Source organism: Pyxicephalus adspersus, chromosome 5, assembly GCF_032062135.1.
Source record: "Pyxicephalus adspersus chromosome 5, UCB_Pads_2.0, whole genome shotgun sequence".
NCBI classification, from domain to species: Eukaryota; Metazoa; Chordata; class Amphibia; order Anura; family Pyxicephalidae; genus Pyxicephalus; species Pyxicephalus adspersus.
Window position 1 is genome coordinate 115,223,285 of NC_092862.1, and position 22,408 is coordinate 115,245,692.

The 22,408-nt window shown below is 37.7% G+C and overlaps 2 protein-coding genes and 1 long non-coding RNA gene across 3 annotated transcripts in view; 2 read left to right on the forward strand and 1 right to left on the reverse strand.

Annotated features, from left to right (window-relative positions):
* Window positions 1-14,394, forward strand: part of IGF2BP3 (insulin like growth factor 2 mRNA binding protein 3) — a 58,978-nt gene extending 44,584 nt beyond the window's left edge. The window contains exons 4-15 of the mRNA XM_072412517.1: window positions 1,180-1,231; window positions 1,446-1,509; window positions 3,113-3,424; window positions 4,187-4,321; window positions 5,484-5,606; window positions 5,690-5,825; window positions 7,370-7,501; window positions 8,152-8,271; window positions 8,361-8,435; window positions 9,369-9,500; window positions 10,409-10,522; window positions 11,437-14,394. Of these exons, the coding sequence (XP_072268618.1) occupies window positions 1,180-1,231; window positions 1,446-1,509; window positions 3,113-3,424; window positions 4,187-4,321; window positions 5,484-5,606; window positions 5,690-5,825; window positions 7,370-7,501; window positions 8,152-8,271; window positions 8,361-8,435; window positions 9,369-9,500; window positions 10,409-10,522; window positions 11,437-11,541 (1,500 nt within the window). The 3' untranslated portion in view covers window positions 11,542-14,394. The remainder of the gene's footprint in view (window positions 1-1,179; window positions 1,232-1,445; window positions 1,510-3,112; window positions 3,425-4,186; window positions 4,322-5,483; window positions 5,607-5,689; window positions 5,826-7,369; window positions 7,502-8,151; window positions 8,272-8,360; window positions 8,436-9,368; window positions 9,501-10,408; window positions 10,523-11,436) is intronic.
* The window catches only part of LOC140331478 (uncharacterized), a 276,876-nt gene that overhangs the window by 90,900 nt on the left and 163,568 nt on the right, over window positions 1-22,408 (forward strand). The window lies entirely within an intron of this gene.
* The window catches only part of MALSU1 (mitochondrial assembly of ribosomal large subunit 1), a 6,416-nt gene continuing 1,354 nt past the window's right edge, over window positions 17,347-22,408 (reverse strand). The window contains exons 2-4 of the mRNA XM_072412518.1: window positions 20,890-21,068; window positions 18,424-18,505; window positions 17,347-18,157 (exon numbers count right to left, since the gene is read on the reverse strand). Of these exons, the coding sequence (XP_072268619.1) occupies window positions 18,003-18,157; window positions 18,424-18,505; window positions 20,890-21,068 (416 nt within the window). The 3' untranslated portion in view covers window positions 17,347-18,002. The remainder of the gene's footprint in view (window positions 18,158-18,423; window positions 18,506-20,889; window positions 21,069-22,408) is intronic.

Here is a 22,408-nt window from a genome sequence, read left to right on the forward strand (position 1 = left end):
GCTGATCCCTTTGTACAATGCACAAAGAATGCAAGGTCAGCCACTCCTGCCATGGGCCTTGAAGGGCTTTCAGCCATGTGCATTGTAAGCTTTCCTTCACCTCTGCTGGTTATCGCATAGACACACTTCAGTGTTCTAGAACCTTCTGTGAAGATGCATGTGATACCATAAAACAAGCAACTTGTCATATGATCTGACTTAAAAAAGAATTTCAATTCTAGTACAGTAAGCTATAAGAATCTTGCAGCAGAGCTGAAAAGTATTTAGGTCCCAAAATCAAGGTGAAGCCAATATTTTTGTATATGATCTCATTGTTCTGTCTGCTACAAGATGCATTTTTTTCATTATCCTCTGAAATGTAGTTCCTGTGTGGGTATTATATTACTATGCCTCCCAATGTTCCCAACCCCCCCACCCCATCCCCCACCACCAGAGAACTCCTTTGTTCTGTATTTAGGGAATCCTGCGCCTAATCGCTTTCCTTTTTGGCAAAGAAGTTTCCGTCTGTTGCTCAGCCCCTGTCCTCCCCTGGTCTCCTTTTTCACATTTAAGGGCAGCTGCAGCCTTGTATGTGGTAGTAAAAGCCCAGCACTTGGTAGCTACCCAATAAGATTGAGGCATGTGGAATGCGAAGAAGCCTGTCCCATGTGCCGCCCTCCCAACCCCCTCTTACTCCTCTAATGTATAGATCCATACAGCCTCCAGGCACAAAGGCCTTAAGCCAATGTGTTATAGAAACGCCACTTTTTAAGAAGTAATTTGATAGCGTGTTCATCGGCATCTATTTCTAATATAGGCACAAATGTATGAGCCAATACTATTCATACTATTGTATCTTTTTTTTTCTTCCCAGATGAATCTCCTCCCTAGCCTCTTAGCCTCTTGACAAATTACTCAGCAGTGTTGCAGCTTTTCATTATGCTCTTTGTGTTTCAGTTTGATTGTACCAATATTACTAAGTCTAGAGATAAAGCATGAACATAATTACGCTTTTATTGATTTAGTGAAAGCAACCATGCATATCTAGTTGCGTTGTCATCTGATAAATCAATTTATGTGACAATCAAGCTACATTTACTTATAGTCATTAAAAATGAATGTATCTCTTTTCAGCAAAATAAAAAAATGTTGTCTGAAGTTTGCACTGTCACCTTAACATGTAATCTTTTTATTCTTTAGGTACTGGACAGTCTTCTAGCACAATATGGAACAGTGGAAAACTGTGAGCAAGGTATGATTTGGTGTTAGCAATAGATTTGATTGTAAGCTTTTTGGGGCAGGGTCCTCTCCTCCTGTATCACTGTCTGTATTAGTCTGTCACTTGCAACCCCTATTTAATGTACAGCGCTGTGTATTATGTTGGCGCTATATAAATCCTGTTTAATATTAATTTGTGAATTTTTTGAGGTGCACTAAATTATTTGTTTTCCTTCTTATATCTACAGTGAACACTGACACGGAGACTGCAGTTGTCAATGTAACCTATGCCAATAAAGAACACGCCAGACAGTAAGACCTTGCCATTTCCTAATATCTCCTTGTGATTTTCAATATGCAACTATGTCCCCATTTCCTTTTTTCATGTTTAGTGTAGACCTAAGGGTCAATCAATTTCAGTTTTTGGTGATACATAAGTTTTTCAGTGGCTACAGTAAAAATAAATAAAACCTACTGAACTTTGAAACTAAGCACCCTGTATAGAAAACAGTGCTGCATCTAGGGACCACTGTCAAGGCACAATTCCATAACCCTAGAAGTCACATATAGTTTGTTTTTTTACCTCCCACAGTAAGTTTTAGGAAGCTCCAGAATGCACATGAATGATGTTCATTGCATACATAAACATAATGATTAATTAATTGATGATTCACTTGCATAGGGCTTCATAATCTGTACATTGCATTAAAATTTTGGCCGTGCAGTACTTAGGTCCCCACTTAACAATTTTGGCATCAGTGGGGCCTTACCTCTTTCACCCAACTTTTAGCATCCATATGGGGGGAGGAGGATAGACAATTATAGCTTAACTGCACAAGGTTTATACAGATCTTGCCCAAATGTTTCCCACCGGTACAATGAATGAATTGCTAGCTCCCTTCATAAACTGGTTCATTTATTAAGTATCAAGCGCAATAACCTTCACCAGTCCGATTTCTAATTACTTTAGTCATATTCCCAAAGAACAAATTGCAGTTGGTATCATATTGCTACACTTGTGTGTGGATTCTTTAAAACTTGTATTAATGTGTGATTAGCAGGAAGAAGTCTGGAAAACCAATGGTTAGCATCACTTAATAAACTTTGTAAAATAGTTTGCACTCTGTGGTGTTATCTGCAGTTGTAACAATACTTTTAAATTGCTATATTTGCATGTGCTAGACAAAGCATTTGTAATGTAGGTTATGTTACGCTGCCTTTCGCTAAAGTGAAGCGATAATTCAACATTCGTTGTATCTCATTCTAATGAGTGTTGTGCCACCTTGTGGTGATCATAAGTCTTGATCGCTGCATCCAGGACACAAATAGCTCTGGGCTTGCTGCAACTGCTGTGCAGAAGAGCCTGTGGATCGCATGGTTACCACCATGCTGTTCAACAAATGTATGCTGAAAAATTATCCAGCAAAAATTCATATTTAAAAGCATAACCATTAATTACAAAGGAACAATCATTTTATTATTTGTTAACATTTATATATTTGTTAAAAAAAGCTATTTTTTTTTTTTTTTGTCTTTGTTGTAAAACCTACAAGACAAAAATATCTCGCACCAACTGTGAAAGGTAATTTACACTTTGTGATGCCACTTCCTTTGGTGTAATTAAGAGAAGAAAAATGTTCTGAAATTTGGGTCAAGAGTTTGTGCCCCCCAAGGCCATGAGCATTGTAGAGATAGGAGTATCCTGCTGCTTGTTATGCAACTAAAAACTAATGCATTCAAGAAAGATTATCGTTGTTTGAATTAAGGCATCAGGCAATCAACAAATACATGCAAAAGCAAAAAATCTCTCCTTTTGCCTGTGTAAATCCTATGTGAAGTAATGTGTAGTATACATTTGTACTACATACAGTATGAATAGCTGTTTAATGTCTTGTTTTCTTTCTTCCAAAACCAGGGGGCTTGAAAAACTCAACGGATATCAGCTTGAAAACTATTCTCTTAAAGTGACTTATATCCCTGATGAGATGGCAGCCCAACAGCCACCCGGCCAGCAGCTACAAAACCAGCCACAGCAGCAACACCCTCAAGGGAGACGTGGGTTTGGCCAAAGGGGCCCACCAAGACAGGGTTCTCCTGGGGCTGCTGCAAGGCCCAAACCCCAGTCCGAGGTGCCACTGCGCATGCTGGTTCCTACACAATTTGTAGGAGCCATTATCGGAAAGGAGGGTGCCACCATCAGAAACATTACTAAACAGACCCAATCAAAGTAAGTTATAACCATCTTTCCCAAGCTAAAAAATATTTTGTGGTATCCAAGAGTTCAAGATGTTAGGTACAGATCTACAAACCTTGGGCCAGTCATGTAAAGACAGTTATATAGTATGTCCGAGTGCTGCTGCTCTGGACTGTACACTGTGAAAGCTCCCTAGGTCTTTGAACATCTGATTGTTGGTATACTTTGGTCTTTGACCTTTTGCTAATGTATTAATCTTTCAGCTGGGTATTTATAGTGCAAAATATATTTGTCTATAATAGAGGGCAAAGTTATTTCTGTACTAGTTGCATTGAAGGATCCCCTATTCATCCCAGCAGAAACCTAAAGTACTTTATGGTCCCAGCTACATTACATTACCATCTGGTATTTGGTGTCACCTAGCACAATCAGTAACTGAATTGAAATATTAGCTGTTTGTGTGTTGCATCATGAGAGCAACCAGTCCAGAATGGCCATCTAGCACCTATTGTATTTGAAGGAAGGTGGGAGAAAGAATTGTAAGTTCAGGACTGCTCCTCATTCAGTCAGTAAAGTTTTCATATAGTAATAAAAAGGTTATCAGTCTATGTATGTAGTTTGCGTGTATAACAGAAGAACATTTAGAATTTGTGCTAATACATATTCTTGCTTCACAAGTATGTAGTTGTACAGATTGATTTCAGTGCTGTTTTCCATTTATTTTCCATTTATTACACACATAAAAAACAAAACTTTCAAATACTAAACTTTTATTCTTTGGCCTCTTTCTCTCAGAATTGATATTCACCGTAAAGAAAATGCTGGAGCTGCGGAGAAGCCGATTACTATTCACTCAACTCCCGACGGCTGTTCAACAGCTTGTAAAATAATTATGGAAATCATGCAGAAGGAAGCTCAGGATACGAAATTGTAAGTGTAGAGCATGTGAGGTGTAAATTACCAAAGTAGTGTGGTATGCTGACAATTATCCTGCTCTCTAAGTTGTCAGAATAAGGCCTGTGTCAAACATTCTCTTAGGAATTTAGTTTAAAGCTAAACTCCCATCATCACCTTCAGTTTTGCACAGTTGTACCTTTCTTGTACTTGAATTGCTTACTCTGACTTTACGGCACAGTGTGGGATTCAGATTGAGCTTTGTTTCCTGAGGGACACCCAGCATCATTTTCCTTTTTTTCCCCCTTCCCACCCTTGGTATCCCCAGCTAATCCCTTTATTGATCTAAAGTTGTGTTTAAGCAAACACCGCCTGCCAAAGAATACCCACACCTCTGGACATGTAAGGGTCCAAAATAATGTCTGCCTTCCCAGTAAACAAGCGTATGGTAGAATAAAGCAAGACATCAGGATAGTGGTTTTTGGCATGTAAATGTTGCTTTACAAGGTATGGAAAGAAATTTGGGGTGTGTTAGAGAAAGGTGGCTGCAGGTACATTTTCTAGAGATGGACTTTGAAGTGACAAGGTGTTTAAATTGGGTAGTTATATATATTTTTTTTTTTTTTTAAAATAAGTATAAGCCAGCTGTGAAGGTGGTAAAAATGTTTACAGTATGCATAGGCAGTAAAGGAGAATGTAAGGTAAAGGCGTTTCTTGACCTTATTTACATCTATTTGCAGTAAGTGTTCTACTGAGTGCCATAATACCTTTTAACCTAAACTGGAATATGCAGAAAGCATCTACACAGCTTTGACCTATGCTTTTCTAGAGCAAAAATGGTTTAATGTAAGAGTGGTTCATTATATATATCATACTGTATAAAAAATGTTGCATTAGGGTGCAATATTCTTTAAGAGGCCTGTTTCACCCATTGCATAATATACAAATATACAAAGACCAATTTATTTACATAAACCGTAACTTGAAAGTGCTGTTCATCTATCTGTTAATGCTGACTGATTGGGCTACTGACCCAGAATAAATACCTGGGTCAGAAAAACAGTTGTTGTTAATATTCGGTCTTAATCAGCTATTAGGAGTAATAAGTCAGTATGACAGCCAATACCTGGTTGGTGTAATTTTATCCTTTCTGGGTAAGTCTGCTACTTGTTCTAACTTTAGTCATTTGTGTTTCTAGTACTGAAGAGATCCCTCTAAAAATCCTAGCTCATAACAATTTTGTTGGCCGTCTCATCGGCAAAGAAGGGAGAAACCTGAAGAAAATTGAACAGGACACAGATACAAAAATCACAATTTCTCCGTAAGTTCGCCAAGATTAGCCCATCGTTGTATGCTTTTGTATAAGTTGCTTGACTCTTACCATTTTATTTTTGATGGCCCTAGACTCCAGGACTTGACACTATATAATCCTGAGCGGACTATTACAGTAAAAGGCAGCATTGAGGCATGTGCCAAAGCCGAGGAAGAAATAATGAAAAAAATCAGAGAGTCTTACGAAAACGATATTGCAGCTATGAATGTAAGTGATTGTTCAGCACGTTCTGGGTGGGAGGTGGAAATGTATTCCTATAACATTGTACAGAGTTTAGCATGAAGCTGGAGCGGAAATGACCCAACCTGAATGGAATGATGCCGCAGATTCTCGAGGACTTTCTAGAGCGTTAATCTTAGGGCAGCAGTGCTCTTTAACTCTTTGTGTTCCCAGACTTCCCTGCTATGCTTATCAGGGTATACTGTGTGCCATAGTGGCAGCTTTTGTTTTAATTTGTTTTAACAATGTTTGTTTTACTTATGCTTTGCTGTGTCACATGCTCAGTCTATTAGATATAGCAATCTGTAGGATTTACATTTAGCCCTTTGAGAATTCTTGCAAATTTCAAGACTTTATTTTATTTGCTGCTTAATTTTTATTTAATTTTTAATTTAATAGCCATGAAAGTGGTAACCAGTTGCAAAAACTCCTGATAGGAGCTGGCAGAAACAACTGATAATTAAGTTCATGAATTTGCCACAACCAGTATCTGACATTACCTTAGCTGATGGAAATTGCTAAGCAGCAAAACATTATCTTTGTATGCTGTAGTAAACTATGGATGATTCGTTTACTGATTAGGGGTTTGCCTTTGAATTAAAGATGTCCGGACACTGCTATTTGTGGCTGATTAAATACAGGCTCATATATAAACCTAAACCTTATGCTAGAAAGTGAGGTTCATTGATTACACCAGCTCATTGCATTATTGTAAGTATTGTGAGAATGAGATTACTATCTTTCTGCAATCTCATAAGATTTGTAGTATTTGGCAGAAGGATAGCAACTTGAGGTCTGTAGTGTTGAAGGTAGGAATAAAGTCGTATTTAGAAGTTTTCTCCATGTGTAGTTTTAATGAAAAGTGGTGTAAAAGTACACCTGTCCTTTCTAAATGTAATGGTAATCTCCCAAAGGAAGTCCTGCAAAGAATGATGAAATGGCACAGTTCCAGGAACTGGAATGTTTTCTCCAGTGAAGGGAATTGGTTTTAGTCTCTGGGGATATGGTCATGTTTTGGTTATTGGTCCCTCTGGACAAAAAACATACCCTGCACCTGGATACGTCCAATGTTAGAGAAGTGCAGGCTACATGGGTGAATAAACACATAACAGCCAACAGCCTTGAAAGTATCTGCAAGATCTGTGTACATTGCTCCGATCAGGCAGGTTTCCCTTGTTCATAGTAAACCTCCCTTAGGGAAATGGAATTTTGCAATCCGCTTTCAGGCCCTAAGAACAGCTTACATTATATAAACATTGTATTATGGTTTAGAAGGTATATGCATAGCGTTGACATATTTATCCATTGGTCACATGAAAAGTATACGGTCATCATAGTTTGGCCCATAAGACATAAACAGTAGGGTTGCAAGAATTTTTATAATGTGCTTTGCATTGAATGCAACATGTACAGCTGTCTATTTTAGGTTGACCATATCAGTCTATAATTAGCTGCTGCCTTGGGTTTTTTTTGTCTTGGCATGTAGCATATATATTCTGTTTTAAGCTATTTAACTATTTTCTATCCTGCAGCTACAAGCTCACTTGATCCCTGGATTAAACCTGAATGCATTGGGTCTCTTCCCACCTTCCTCTTCAGGCATGCCACCTCCATCTGTTGGAGTGTCTTCACCAACATCCTCTTCTGCTTATCCGCCATTTGGGGTAAGTACTGAGAAATGACTGGGTCAAACTAATACCAATAGGCCTTGATTTCCTCTAAAAGCCAAAGCAGTTTTATTTTCTAGGGTGTGGGGGGGGGGGGAATTAAAAAATATAATAAAAATAAATAAAACCAGAGAGGTCTAGTGAATACCATTAATTATTTTACAATGGCACCTGTGCCCAGATGATGGACATTGAACTATTTACATATTCTTAACAAGCCGTAAAAGGGTTTAAAACCACACTGCTTGACCTCTGTACTTGTAATGTCAAGTGATTAGTTCTCAAATATTCTCAAAGATCACAACAATCTGTTTACATTTGGAGTCTTGCCAGAAGTCTAGTATAAAAAAGGTAATTGTGGAAAGAGCTACGTTTTCAACTGTTGTGAACTTTGATAACTGAAATTCTTCATAATGTTTACAGATGTAGAGGTTGCACAATTGTTTGAGGAATGCTTTTCCTGCATTTTCAGAATATTGCATAGTCTGGACACAGGTTTACTCAAAGGATGGTAGATGTGTAATCAGCTTATTGTTGCCAACAATACATTTTGGTAAAATTCGCATTTTCCTAGTGGAAGGGAGGGTTAGGTCAACCAACCTTAATGCATTTATAAAAAAAACATTATTTTTGGTTGTACTTTGCAGCAGCAACCAGAATCGGAAACAGTTCATCTGTTCATCCCTGCTCTGGCTGTTGGAGCAATTATTGGCAAGCAAGGACAACACATCAAACAACTTTCACGTTTTGCTGGAGCTTCAATCAAGGTAATGCTCTTTAAGCTTTATTTTTGTCCTCCCTGTATTCAAAAATGCGTGGAATCTAAGATGTGTGTATCTGTATTTAACATTTGCAGATTGCTCCAGCAGAGGGACCAGAGGCCAAACTGAGGATGGTGATAATCACTGGACCGCCAGAAGCCCAGTTTAAAGTAAGTTTACAGATATGCAGTGGTCTTCTGAAGGCTGTAAGCCAATATTAAAAGTAAAGAGTGATGGCTGCTACTGGATAATTCAGAAATAACGATTGTTGGTAGATTTTAAACCCGTGGGTTAAACCCACAGCTTACACAGTGTTTAAAGTTTCACCTTACTACTTTGGTCACCTCTATGAAGCGATTCACATTTGGCCAAGACAGAACAGAACTTCCAATTTTTGGATACATGGTCTGATCAGAATCATTTGTTGTGCCTCTAAAGTATATTTTAGCATTGCAATCCAAATTCATAATTTAAGATTACTTCACCATGATGAATGTCTGTGAGAAGAAAATACCTTTTTAAATGTACAATTGCCCCTTTGAGTCTTTTTACTTGTATTTACTTGTGGCAATTCACTTACTGAATGAATGGCAACCAGCTTTCAGTCTAGACAGTCACATGACCTGAAAATCCCAGATTAAAAATACTTTGACATCATAAGAATTGGACAGATACCAACTGAAGAGAGGTCGTCTTTTGCAATTTCTATCGGAAGAAAATTCTCTTTTTAAATGCAATAGCCTGGCACCAGAATAGGACATAGTTTGTACCTCTGTGCCTAATGCATGAAAGTGGCACACGTGCTTAGAAACATTCATTCAGGGGATTTTATATACAATAGAAAACTTTATATGGATAGCTGCCAGGAACCAGGCAGACCGGTACGACTGGCACCTCATGGAAAAAAAAATTTTGTTTTGTTTTTTGGAGTGGAATCATATTCCTAATCTCCTACACTAGGCAAAGTGTGTAATGAATTCTGCATTTTCTGTTACTACAACCATTGGCAATAAACTAAATAGATATATGCACAAAAATCTGTAAATCTATGCATTTATAGAAGTGCTTTAAATCTTTTACTAAATTGTACATTTTGTCTGCAGGCTCAAGGAAGAATTTATGGTAAACTTAAGGAAGAAAACTTCTTCGGACCCAAGGAAGAAGTGAAACTCGAGGCTCATATTAAAGTGCCATCATATGCCGCTGGACGTGTTATTGGCAAGGGAGGCAAAACTGTAAGTTGCAAAGACAGAGGAGAGATGTGGGAAGATTGTAACTTTCCCTAAATATAATATATAGTATAATAAAAAACGAAGTCTTTACCATAGTGCCATACTTGTTGTGTTAAATCCATATGGCAGTTTTAATGACAAATCTTTTGGCGGTAGTCCACATTAAAATGCTTTAACTCACTAGATGCAATCTTAAGCAAATTCTTTAGTTAGCATTGGAACACTTTTCCCAAACATTGTGTAACATAACCATTATGGTAAACTCTTGCATATACAGGAGCACAAAAAGGGTGTCCATTTAACAAATTCATTTGAGGTTAGAAGTTTTGTAATTTGATTAATTTTAATGTCGGGTTTCTTAAAAGGCTTATAAGATAATATTGGTAATCCTTATACCCTATTACCAGTGATGACAAAACTAGAAACTGCCCTCCTTTGTTTGGATTGAAATTTCCTACCCTAAACTGCAAAGTCATTTGGGTACTGAATCTTGGCCAGGGCATATCTGCATGGAATTTTCATGTTCTCACTGTGTTTTTAGCAGGGTTTGCTCTAACACATTCTCTCTCCCCCCCTTCTGAAACTGACCTTCGACTATGCTATGAGACATTTAACTGTGGTTGCCTGAAGACAATTGGTGACTATGGACTTTGTAAAAATGCTGCAGAATAGGTCCGCACACATTTCACCCAAGTATGATAGCACTTGGGCCTCCATCAATCTTTTTTATTTAAAACTATAGGGCAGTCTTTAGGTCCTGTCTTGACAGACTTTGGGCTGGTCAACGACATCTGCATTACAATAAAATTAGACTTTTTAGATTTAGAAAGAAAGCTTGTGAATCCATGGACTATGCTAAAATATTTTTTTTTTTTTTTTTACTGGTATTAAAACTTGTAATCTTGTTGCAGGTTAATGAGCTTCAGAACCTTACAAGTGCAGAAGTAGTTGTGCCCAGAGATCAAACCCCAGATGAAAATGATCAAGTGGTGGTTAAAATAACAGGTCACTTTTATGCAAGCCAGGTATGTATCTGCTTTTTATTGCTTCAGACCAAATTATTTTTCCAGAAATAGGTAATGTTGTATTTTTATGGGTGCATACTATTTCGCCCTTTTTATTTTCAAAAGTATTTGAATTATAAGACTAGGTACACTTGTCAGATTATCGTCTGATCATTGCTTTAGGGCTAGGGCGACTAGTTCATGGATCCCTCCTGGCATATGCACAAACTGCAATACAAGTAACTTCCCCTCCCCTCTCCATAGAGCAGAATGGCACTGTGCATGTACAGTGCTAGTTCGTGCATCGGTGCAGTCTCTTGTTGTTGGAAAGGATCTTAAAGATACTTTCCAATGACGATGATGAACATCTATTAGGCTCCGTACACCTGTTCAATAAAAGATGTGTTCCGGTGTCCAGAGTGCTAAAGACATATATTTGTTTACTTGTAGGTTGACTTTGTTCCTTTTAGCCAAAAGCATTTAAAAAAAAAATGATTAAATGTATGAACGCTTAACTGTTAATGCAGAAAGAATATTCAAATCATTTATTTATATACAGTAATGGATTTTGCCAGTGTGCTGGCTCCATCTAGGGGACGTAGAAATGTTTGTATTAGTGGGAAACTTTCATACCGCAAATATGTGAAAGCCACGTGGAATTACTTATGGTAAACATGAAACTTAAATTGTCTTGTATCAGTGGTAATTGACAGACGGTAACCAATAAGAGTTTCTGATGTCACACCAGAACAGAATAATTCTGATTAGCTGATGTGGATTATTAGTTTTATGTATAATCGTGTGTGTATATGTGTATATATTATGTATCTAGAATATACATTTTCCCATGCAATCCTCCAGGAGTCAAATGTTAGTAGAAGAGATCCTTTGTTTAAAGTGAATTAATGCAATGTCCTTATGTTTTTACACTTAAGCTTGCACAGCGGAAAATTCAGGAAATATTGGCTCAGGTAAGACGACAGCAGCAGCAACAGCAGAAGACAGCGCAGAGTGGACAGCCCCAACCGAGACGAAAATAAAGGTTCAGGATAATGACCCTTCACAGAGACAGATGCCAGACCAAAGACAGACTGCGTAATTGACAGGCATCCCACACCTGTCAGTGCTAAGTGGTTGCAAAACACCATCTAGCTTGTCACCTGTTTGAGGACCAGGCAATGTTAAAACTGTCTCTGAGAATGTATTATTAAGGCTCTCAAACTTTTTGAAACCCAGCTTTAAAAACAAAAAAATGAAAAAAAAAAAAGGAAAAAGAAAAGAGAAAAAAAAAATAAGGACCCCTTCACTTCCCTTTTGATCTATTCTCACAAGTTAACATAAACCTTGTTAGTCTTTTTTTATTGTTCTTATTCCCCCTACAATTTTAGAACTTTGTTTAATGAAGCTTTCTCTTATGAGTTCTCTGGTTCAAAAAGAAAAGGCATTGCTCTTTATACGTCCAGTTGTATTAAAAAAAATATATATATAAATAGTAGAGGGTGGGATTATTGGCTAGGTTAGCGTTGAAGGGAATTGAGAAGATTAAATGTTAGTCCCAGTGTTGAACAAAGTGGCATTTTTTTAATTTGGTTGCATTTTTACTTAACACTGCCATGAATAACCTAAGGGAAGTGTAGAATGGTGTTGGCCAGGGCATAAAAAGATGAATATGCATTTTACTAAACTACCTCAGGCATTTAGTACCTCAATGAGAAATTGTTCCTTTTTTGCTTTTTTTATTTTTATTTTACATTTTTTTGGTATTTTGTATACTTTATAAAGCTAATAGTTCTTGAGCATTTTATTTTTTTAATAAAAAAATAAAATATCAGCTACCAGCTTAGAGGTGCCACAAAAAGTATATTTGGTTGGAGATGGCATCTACTAGTTGATTGCTGATGGGAGTAAAAGATGGGGCGTTGCCTTGGTTTTTCCTGGGGCCTTCCACACCATCATTTTGCTAGATAATTCAGTGAATGTTCAAAAATAGATACTGAAAAACGCCACCATACTGATAACAGCAATGCCGTTTATTTTTCTTTTACTATGGGATGAAAAAAACAAAAGTTTGACGGTACTTTCTGGGAACACAACACAAGGAAGTGATGGAAATAGGCCACCTGGGTTTGGGGAATATATTTTAGAACAGTAGATGGTTTTCCCCCTTCTTTTTTGTTTTCTTTAATTTTTCTCCTTTTTTTTTTTATTTTGGTATTTTTCTTCTTTGTGCTGCTTGGTTGAATGCAATGAACCCTTTGTGCCTTTGACCATCACTACCTAACAATGCTACATTGAAACATTTGCAGCCCGTTTTGAACTTTGCCATTCTGTTCAAAGAGCAAGCTTCATCGTCAGTTTGGTAAACAAAAAGAGTCACACGTGATCTATGGGAGCATAGAGATATATATATATATAAAATATATAAATATATATATTCCTTTTTTTAGTTTTATTTTTTCATATCCATCAACTGATGCTTCCCATCAGATCAACACATTATGTTCAGTTACCACGACTGGGGGAGAGGGAATGGGGGATGGATCAAATGTATCTTTGATCTACACAAAAAGACAGGCTTACGTTTACATATCCAGCAGCAGTAATAGATAAAAAAAAAAAGAATTTAAAAGAAAATATATTAGAAAAAAAAGGGCCACACAAAGCCACTTGGAAGGTTTAAAGCTGAATACAACCGTCTATTCTGGTTTGAAATAGCTACAGCAGGGTTTATGCACACTTTTACTTTTTGTTTTTTAATTTACTTCCAACCAACCGTTAACCCTTTGGCTGCCAGCGGCAAGATGACAAATTGGCCTCGCGCTTCTGGCAGCTCAAGGGTGTAAAGAGGAGAGAAAAATGTCAAAAGGCAGGGATGAAAAGGAAAGCTACCAAATTCTTTTTAATTTTCAGAATGTAATTTGAATGATGATTGTGGTAATATTTACACATTCAAGTTTCTACAATAAACTTCAGTCTACCTCAGTTTTTGAAATTGTGGCAACACATGGTGCATAAAGACTGCTGTGTGTGCATGTGTGCGTGTATGTGTGGTCTTATCAGAGCCATGCGACTTACCTCTGAACCTTTATTTTTTTTGTGATGTTTTTTTTTTGTGCATGAGATGATCACAATCACCATGCTGCACTGATTTGAGGGGCACAAATAGCATAAAAAAAATTGTTTCATCATTTTGTTGATCTACCTCTTAGCGACATATTGAAATAGAGGCATTTCTGCATAGAATAGATAATTTCCCAAAGATCATTGTTGTACAGATTTAGATCTTTCTTTCTTTTCCTATTTGAAAATGGTCTGAAGTGTTTTTTCTTTCTTATTATTCTTCCTCTATACTTTACTAATTTGGTTCCAAGAATTACGTAAAAAAAAAAAGAAACGGAGAACCTATGTTGTAGTTTTAAGAGAAACCTGAATTTTCTTTTCTTGACAAGAGTGACATTTAGTGCTTTAGGATTTTTCTTACATTGATTTAAAAATACTGAACTATGAAAAAAGTCATTAAAATAGCATATTGAACTTTCGTTGAGGCCTAAGTATAGACCCAACTTATGTTTTTTCTTAACATGTTGAAGCAGACATAACTTGATTATTTCCATGATTTTTTTTTTTTTACTTTACAGATAGGTGCTGCATTTACATCTGCTGATTTAAATACTGTCATATCTCTTTAAATTTCTAGACTGTTAGTGTGGTAATCATGTTATTTTCAATTGAGACTTGGTAACTTGGAGTATTTTGGCAATAGATACAGTAGAAAGTAATACTGTACATGAGTTTAATATCTGCAAAGCATGGATCATTTTTCATCTGTAATGTGCCCCCAAGCAGCTCCACTTACCAGTTGCCTCTGAATGGAATAAAGAGTTTAACTCCTACTTTTGCTTCATTGTGTGTTTTTTGTTTGGATTGAATAATCAAAGCCATTGACTGGCGTGTGACAGGTATACTGTAAATAGTGAAGTCAAGATTTTCGATCTGCAGGCATTAAAGGTGAAATCTAGGCTCAGAAAAAGCATTTCCTTTCTGTGGAGCAAAGGTTAAATGTGTATTGATATCTATCAGGGATGTTAATAGCACTTCTACTTATCTAAACCCTTCCACTGCAACTGTATTCCTCCTCTTCCCTCTTTACAATCTGGCTTGTGGATGGGCCCTGGGCATCCTCCTCCACCTACTGTTGGAATTGCACTGTAAAAGATGACATTAGTGCCTGCCACTGCAGCCCGAATTAGCGTTTGAAATGGACTGCAGGCAACCAGTTGCAAGGGGGGAGGTGGGGGGTGGGATAAGATAAATCAAATTTTATTAAACCACTAGTCATAAACAAGCGTTTAACCCTTGTACTGTCATACTGACCCCACTGCATAGGGGTCATCTGAAATTTAGCTTTCAAGTGGGTCAATTCAAACCATGGATCAGAACTAACTTCCACATAAAGAGAAGGTTTTCAAGGGTACATGTTACTTTTCAGAAAATATGCAACCTTAAGTGCAATTCAGATTATTTTATGGGTGATCTTCTAAAAAAAATTTTTTTACTGTTTTAATTTTCAAGGGTTGTTACTGTAACATTTCTGTTAAGCAATCTTGAGTGTTCTATGTACATTGCAAGTAGATTTTACATTCATACCATTTTCAATTTTAAAGAAAAGGCCTTTTTGTTCCACCTTGTTCCTTGCAAAATGAATCCTGAATGTGAACATGATTGATTATAATCACCTGGTGCACTTCCCATGCTCTGTCTTTAAATATCTTGTTTCATCAGCACCTAAAAGGGATGTTTTACTTTACTTGATATAACAAATACAGAGTTTGAGTTCTTATGATTCTGGCACTCACTCTGAGCTTAGGGCTGTCATCCAGGTTCCACTAACTTGTAAAGTCAACTATCTGCAACAAATATGTAAAACCTGATGTCCTGTCTTTCATGTAGTAAAGAGAGAACAGCAACAGATGTGCATGTAATCTTTTAGAATTTAAAAAAAAAAAAAAGACCAACAAAATGCCTAGGAAGCTCGAAATGGTCTTCTTTCCTAGGCATGCACAAAGGAGAAATGTTTGCATGTCGATACAGATAATGTTAATTTTAGTAACTGCATCTGCTGGCTGAGGAGTGGGGAAGGAATCTGCTGACACCAAGTGTGTATGGAAAAGTAGCTTGTTTTTAAAGGGGAAATCAACCTGGTCTCCTTTTGTATAGTACACAAAAAAAGCTCAATCGACTGGAGGAAAAAGTGTGGTCTGACATGCTTAATACATGTCTGCCAGGTATGGATCCATAATCCAGGCTGTGCCAAATAAACAGAAGATTTTCCATTCTTGTTTAACGGTTTTTATAAATTGTGCCATTTCCTGATGCCTGTTAATACCTCAAGAGCAGCCCAGCTTACCTAATATCTGCCATGCTTAAGACTTATCTGAGTTTACATCCTCTGCTGGGTAATGCTTGACCAAAAAAAAAAAAACTGGAGGCCCTGTGCCTAGAAAAAAATGAAATGTTTTTTTTTTTCTTTCCTGAAAGGTTCACTTCAATGCCCTCTACAGCCACCTCTATTTTTCATTCCACTGACATCTGTGAATGAGGAGAAGCAGCCCTGTGTGAACCCTAATTTTTCCTAGCTGTAACCTACATAGGGTGGTAGAGGCTGCTGCCTTATCAACACTACTTGCAAGTGGTCAGTTAGGAACTTAGAGACTGGTCACTCAGGTTTACTTACTACCTATCTTTCCACAAAGAATTTACTAACGTTCCTTTTAATTTATCTATTGACAATTTCTTAAGAAAGCCAGGTAACCTAACTACTATTACACACATTGTATTTGCACAATTGTGCCTGGGATTGAGCTTTTTAAAACCGCATTATGTTTCCTACTACTGATCTGGATTAAAGGGTATTCGTCCCAATTTTCACTCTTAACCCCCCACCCTCTAACTGGCCCATTTAGTTCTACAGGCTTACATCCTAGACCTGAAGGTACTTGCCAATAGGGCAGTCACAATATACCCAGTTTAAATTAATATATTCTAGTGGAGGGTAACCTGTGCCAAACTGTGGATTTTGCCACTCCTAATACTGTAGCAATTTCTCGGATGGGTTTTTTTCTGTTTTTGCAGCTTAAGGATGGCTTGTTTCACCTGCATGGAGAGCTCCTTTCTCAGCATGTTCTCTGCTGTTGTCAAAATCTTTTTTGCCCATGTAATAGCCTTTGAGTCAATTGTCCAATTACTTTTGAACCCCTAAAATAAAGTGATTGTGTAAAAAAAAAAAAAAAAAAAAAAAAAGGCTTTAGTTCCTCACATTTTTATGCAATCTTTTTGTTCAATGCACTAAAATAAAGCTGAAAGTCTGCAGTTCAACTGCATCTGAGTGGTTTTATTTAAAATTATTTGTGATATTTTACAGAACCAAAATTAGAAAAAAAGTATGTCCAAATATTTATGGACCTAAATGTATATTCACTACCCTTTCACAAAACCTTGCAGGAAGGGTGAGCTCCCAGCAGCCATGCACCGCCAGGGCTCTCCATGTACCTTGCAAACTTAAGCAAAATCTGGCATTCCATTCAAAGCACAGAATATCCACCTGCCATTAAAAAAAAAAAAAAAAAATAACTTGTCACACTCAACCCCACCTCCTGACTGGTCACCACTCTCATCCATTAAATATGGGCATGCCAATCAGCTCCATTTAGAAGTCACAATCTACCTGTCACAAAGCTGTAGTTGATCATAACTGACTGAATAACTCCCTAAATTGAGTTGCCAGTCAGTTTATTGTACAGCCAGTTATTATTAAATGTAATAGCATGTAAAATTCTAAAACTCACTTTTTTTTTTTTTTAACAGTGTAAATTTATTGAGAAAAAAAGCCACAAATTTTCAATAAAAAGGCATCCCAGATGTAATTTTCTTCTGTGAAGATACACTGAAACTTTCCTCTAGTCTTACAGTTTGAACATAATAGGTCTGATTTTTAAAAGCTCTCAAGACTGGAGACGATAGACTATCCCGTGACCTTTGTGATCAGGTCCAATGTGTTCATCACAGCAAAGGTAGGTGTGTAATAACAAAAAAAGTTGTATATACATGTCCAATTCCAAAGAAGCAACATTAATTTATTCAAGAAGCATCCAAAAGTTCTTTAATATTGCTCTGTAAATGGCGGAACATCTTAATGGAGCTTGTTGATACAAAACGAGTATACAAATAAGGACAGCAGCATCTCGGATTCCCCTGTTTTCTGCATACAAATGTAGGGAAGCCAGATCCTCAGCATGATAGCCAGGTAATGGGTACTTTTCAAAAGAGGTCAATATTGACTGTTCCTGTACAGGTTTCTGTTCGATGACAACCTTCTTGCTGATTTAACCATGGTAATATCTTAAACCATCTGCATCTGATTTTTAAAGAAACAGTACAGGTACATCATAACATGATGAACAAAATTTACTTCAGAAAATTACAAAATGTCATCATTCTGAACTCATTCAGTTTTCTGAAGTCCAAATGTGAAATCCAATGGTAAAGTCTCTGGGACAAACTGTGATAGCTGATCATCGTGTGATCGCAAAGTCCACAATTTCTCCAATTCGTAGGCCTCTCTTGTTTCTTGCAGCATAAAATGAACCACAATATTACCTAGGAAAAAAGTAGAAGGTCACAAGATATGGGACAAACACATCGGATTACTGACTATGAGAAAAGTCCAGTGCAATAACCTAGCAAATAAACAGCCATTATATCACGTTCTAACAGATATACACAAAAAAAAATGCTTCTGAACCTTCGCCAAACGTTTATTAATGAATTCACTTTACAAAGATGTACTGACAAATGTTTATGTTTGTTTACTGTAGAAAAAGGAACAATCCAGAAGAGATATTTATCATAAAATCAACACTCACCAAAGTCTATACACATCCAGTCATCTGTGTCCTTTCCCTCCAGACAAACATGTGACTGAACATCTTTCTTCAAATGCTTAAACTGAAAAAGAACACAAAGAGTTGTTTGCTAACTAAATTCTTCCATACAGTTCTCCCTTTGTCACTTACAGACAATAAATCATTAATAAACACTGCCCTCCCATGATCCAGATCTCTGCTAGGTCAACTCCCTACTAACCATAAGTGAGGGAGACACTGTCCTTGTACACCCATAGCAAAACCAATTCAGGAAAAATGGCTGCCATAACCAGCACTTCCCTCCTAAAAACAAACAGCTCAATGTTCATCTCTGTAAACTGGTAACACGGCAGTCTGATCAACAAAGACAGTGTTGCACAGAATTCAAATGATAAAAGCTGTTTTGTGGATCTACATTTTGTTCAGCGTTAAGCCATTAACTAGGAAATTGTTCCATTAAAAAATGTGACTTTAGAAATGATCAGCCTCGAATAAAGGAGTTATTTAAAGAATACCTAAACTCAACATTTTTACTTTACATAAAAGGGTAGACATGTTTATATGTAAAGTAAAAACTGCATTTTTTTTGCAACACCCTTCTTTTTTTTTTGGGGTGCAGCTGTACCCCTTTAAGTCTTAAACGCTGGGGCGATCAAGACTAAATGGGAGCGCAGAGCCTTCCAGGACACCTACATCACGCATCCCGGAGGCTCTGGCTGCTCTTTCTGCACATGCCCGATTTTGGCCATGTGCAGAAGGGGCATTTTTTTCACTAAAGGGAAAGAGATGCCAAGCACAAGAATGCAGTGCGAGATTGGCTCTCTTATTTTCCCCCTTTACAGTAGGCCACGTCACCCAATCTCACACCTGCGCAGTGCAAGATCAGGTGATGTAGTAAGAAGAATGGAAGAGAAGTCTGTAGATGGTGGAACCCGGCACTGATGAAGAAGAATTCTAGGATGACGGTACATATAAAAAAAAGACAAACACACATTACATGCATGCATCTACTACAACATAAATATCAAAGCACACAGATAACAATTGCATGTAGGAAATGTTATTAGTTTATTAGTTTTCACCCTGTCCTTCTTAAATATGCTAGTTTATTGGCTATCATTCTGGCTTTATTACCAAAGTCACAAATTCATTTCTGGTTTGCTGAGAGTGTCTTTCTTCCCTGTTTTCCAGTAATAAATCAGGCCCTATGTCTGCACAACTATCATCTGTCCAGGGTTACCCACAGCAATATACAGACCATAAGGGATCATTCACATCACAACAAAGCTCCATAAAATACACATTACGTGCAGTGTGATGTCATTCATTTAGTGCGATGCCTAGATTGTAAGCTCTTCAGGGCAGGGTCTTCTCCTCCTCCTGTGTCACTGTCTGTATCTGTCTGTCACTTGCAACCCCTCTCCTATTTAATGTACAGCAAAGCATAAGATGTTGGCGCTATATAAATCCTTTTTATTAATAATGGCATCCTATAGCCTTTCTTAAGTCCACTGGTTCTCTTTAGCACCTTTTCAGGGCCGCTGAAATACAATGGTATAACCTATCTCTTATATCTAATGCACATTTATTAATGTTAGGTTTAAAATGATTCCCAATTCCCAAAAGATTTAAAAAAACTAGGAGCAAATTTCCTGATAACCCTTTTGTGTGCATTTGTTGGTTATAGCATCAAACAACTTTTTATCATACTTCAGTCTGAAAATTGCTTAAAGGGGAACTGAACCTACTAGAGAAGAAAAAAAAAAAAAAATACAAAACTTTGGATCCCCAAGAAGCTTTCTGCCATAATGTGCATGTATAGATAGCAAAGCTGCACATTAGGGCAACTAACCTGGCATTGAAATCTCCTCCAAGACCACAGTATCAATGGCAGTGTTTCCATCTTCTCCTGGTTTAGAGTCTTCAGGCCCTTGACTGGCCAGATCATAATATATGTACAGTTTTATATGTATGGCTCAGAATTCAAATAAATAAATTGCCTTCCAGAATAAATAAATCTCTGTTTTCCAGCACTTCGCATCCTCTTTAAAGCCAACTGAAATCTGAGGTTTAGTTCACAAATTTGTGCCAATAATTATAAGAGCAGAAAAACACTGCTGAAAATAATGATCAATATAACAAGAAATCTTGTGAACCAAACTTCTTGATAAAAATGGTTGTCAGCTCCCATTAATATTTAAATATAAAATTTTATATATTTAAAATTAAAGTTCTAGACAGGAACTGAAGAATGTTTTTAGGGCCTTGAGAAAGCTGCCTGAACAGAACAGAGCAAATTGTTTTCAGGGATCAACCCCATCAAACAAATGAGAATCTTAGGAGCAATTACAGGATTTCCAGCAGCTGCAGTCACTGATCCCTCCCTAGAAGAACCCCTAAAACACTTCAGCCCCGGGCACTCCACAGCTGCTCTGGTAAGCAGGCATTAGGACATTCACATCTTACCACTTTCAGAGTAAACTGCGCCAACGCCTGCAGATGTCTTGTTGACATTCCTCCAACGATAACAAAATATTCCACATATTTCATCTCCGGAGGAATTCGTATGACACACAAGTCTCTGCCATTCTCCTGCCGCAGTAAATTTACCAGTAAGCTGATGTTAAACTCTGGCAGATCTTCATCTGAAACAAAAGTAAAAAAAAAAAATGTATAAAAAGAATTGTAAAAATGAGCCTGAGGTGTATATGAATTTTGACACCTTTAAAGAAAAAGGAGTCTTACCTAAGTGACATGACCGGCTACAATAAACAAAGTCTTGCTCATATGTTGCTCATATATATATATACCTACGTCATGCATTTCAGAAGGCTCTGGCTGCTCCTGCGCATGCCTGAGATCTCAGGAATACGCAGAAGGGGCAATATTCCTCCTAGGGCCTCCACCTGCACAGTGCGAGATCGGGTGACGAAGAAGAAGACCGAGGAAGTAGACGGAAGTGAAGATCGAACATGGCGGCACCCGGCACTTCCTTTGCACCAGGACGAACAGGAATTTCAGGACGACGCGGGACTGGTTTGAAAGAAGGACCACCAAGGGTCCTGTGGGATTAAAGGCAAGTGTGATTTTTTTTTTTTTAAGTTAAAGCGTACCTGAACTCAGAATTTTTTACTTTACATAAAAGGATAGACAACCCTTTTGTGTAAGGTAAAAATTCTGTTTGTTTGTGTTTTTTTTGAAAGCACCCTTTTTTTAAATGCATGCGCAGACGGAGCCCTTTCGACAAAAGGGAAATAAATTGACAATCTAACACAAGTTTTCTGTTCCCATCTACGTCACCTGATCTCAGGCCTGCGTGGGGTGACATAGGAAGAAGAACCAGGAAGAAGAGGAGAAGACTGCAGTGCCCGGCATGCCGGCCCAAAGACGAATATCGGGACGATGCAGGACCTGATAGAAGAAACTTCCCAATGGATCAACTGCTCTTTAGAATTGAAGGTGTTTTTTTTTGTTTTGGGTCGTTTTTGGGTTTACTTCCTCTATAGGTTCTGCTTTGAATTAGAACCAAAGTCCTATTTTCACAGATACACAATCATGCAAGTCATTACTGCAGAAAGTGACAGGCAATGTCCTTCCTGTAATAATCTCTCCCATCCCGGGCATGCACGCAAGGAGCCTTTTCGTGAAAAGAGAAAAAGAATTGCTGATCTCACGCGTCCGCAGTGGAATCACCAAGTTTTTTTTCCTATCTACTTCACCCGGCCTCCCCCTGGGTCGTGAGACATAGAAAGAAGAAGCTGAAGAGAAGATGGCGGGACCTAATGGAAGAGACCTCCAGACCAATCCACTGTGCTGCGGGATTGAAGGTAAGTGGATTTTGTGTTGGGCATTTTTCAGTTTACTTCCTCTTTAACCTCCCGACCGTTAAGCCCGACCTTGGTACGGGCTAAAAAAAAGTGCTATTTTGGTTAACCCCGAGATTTTCCGTACATTAAAATCCCCGCTTACCTGGTCCCGCTGTGCT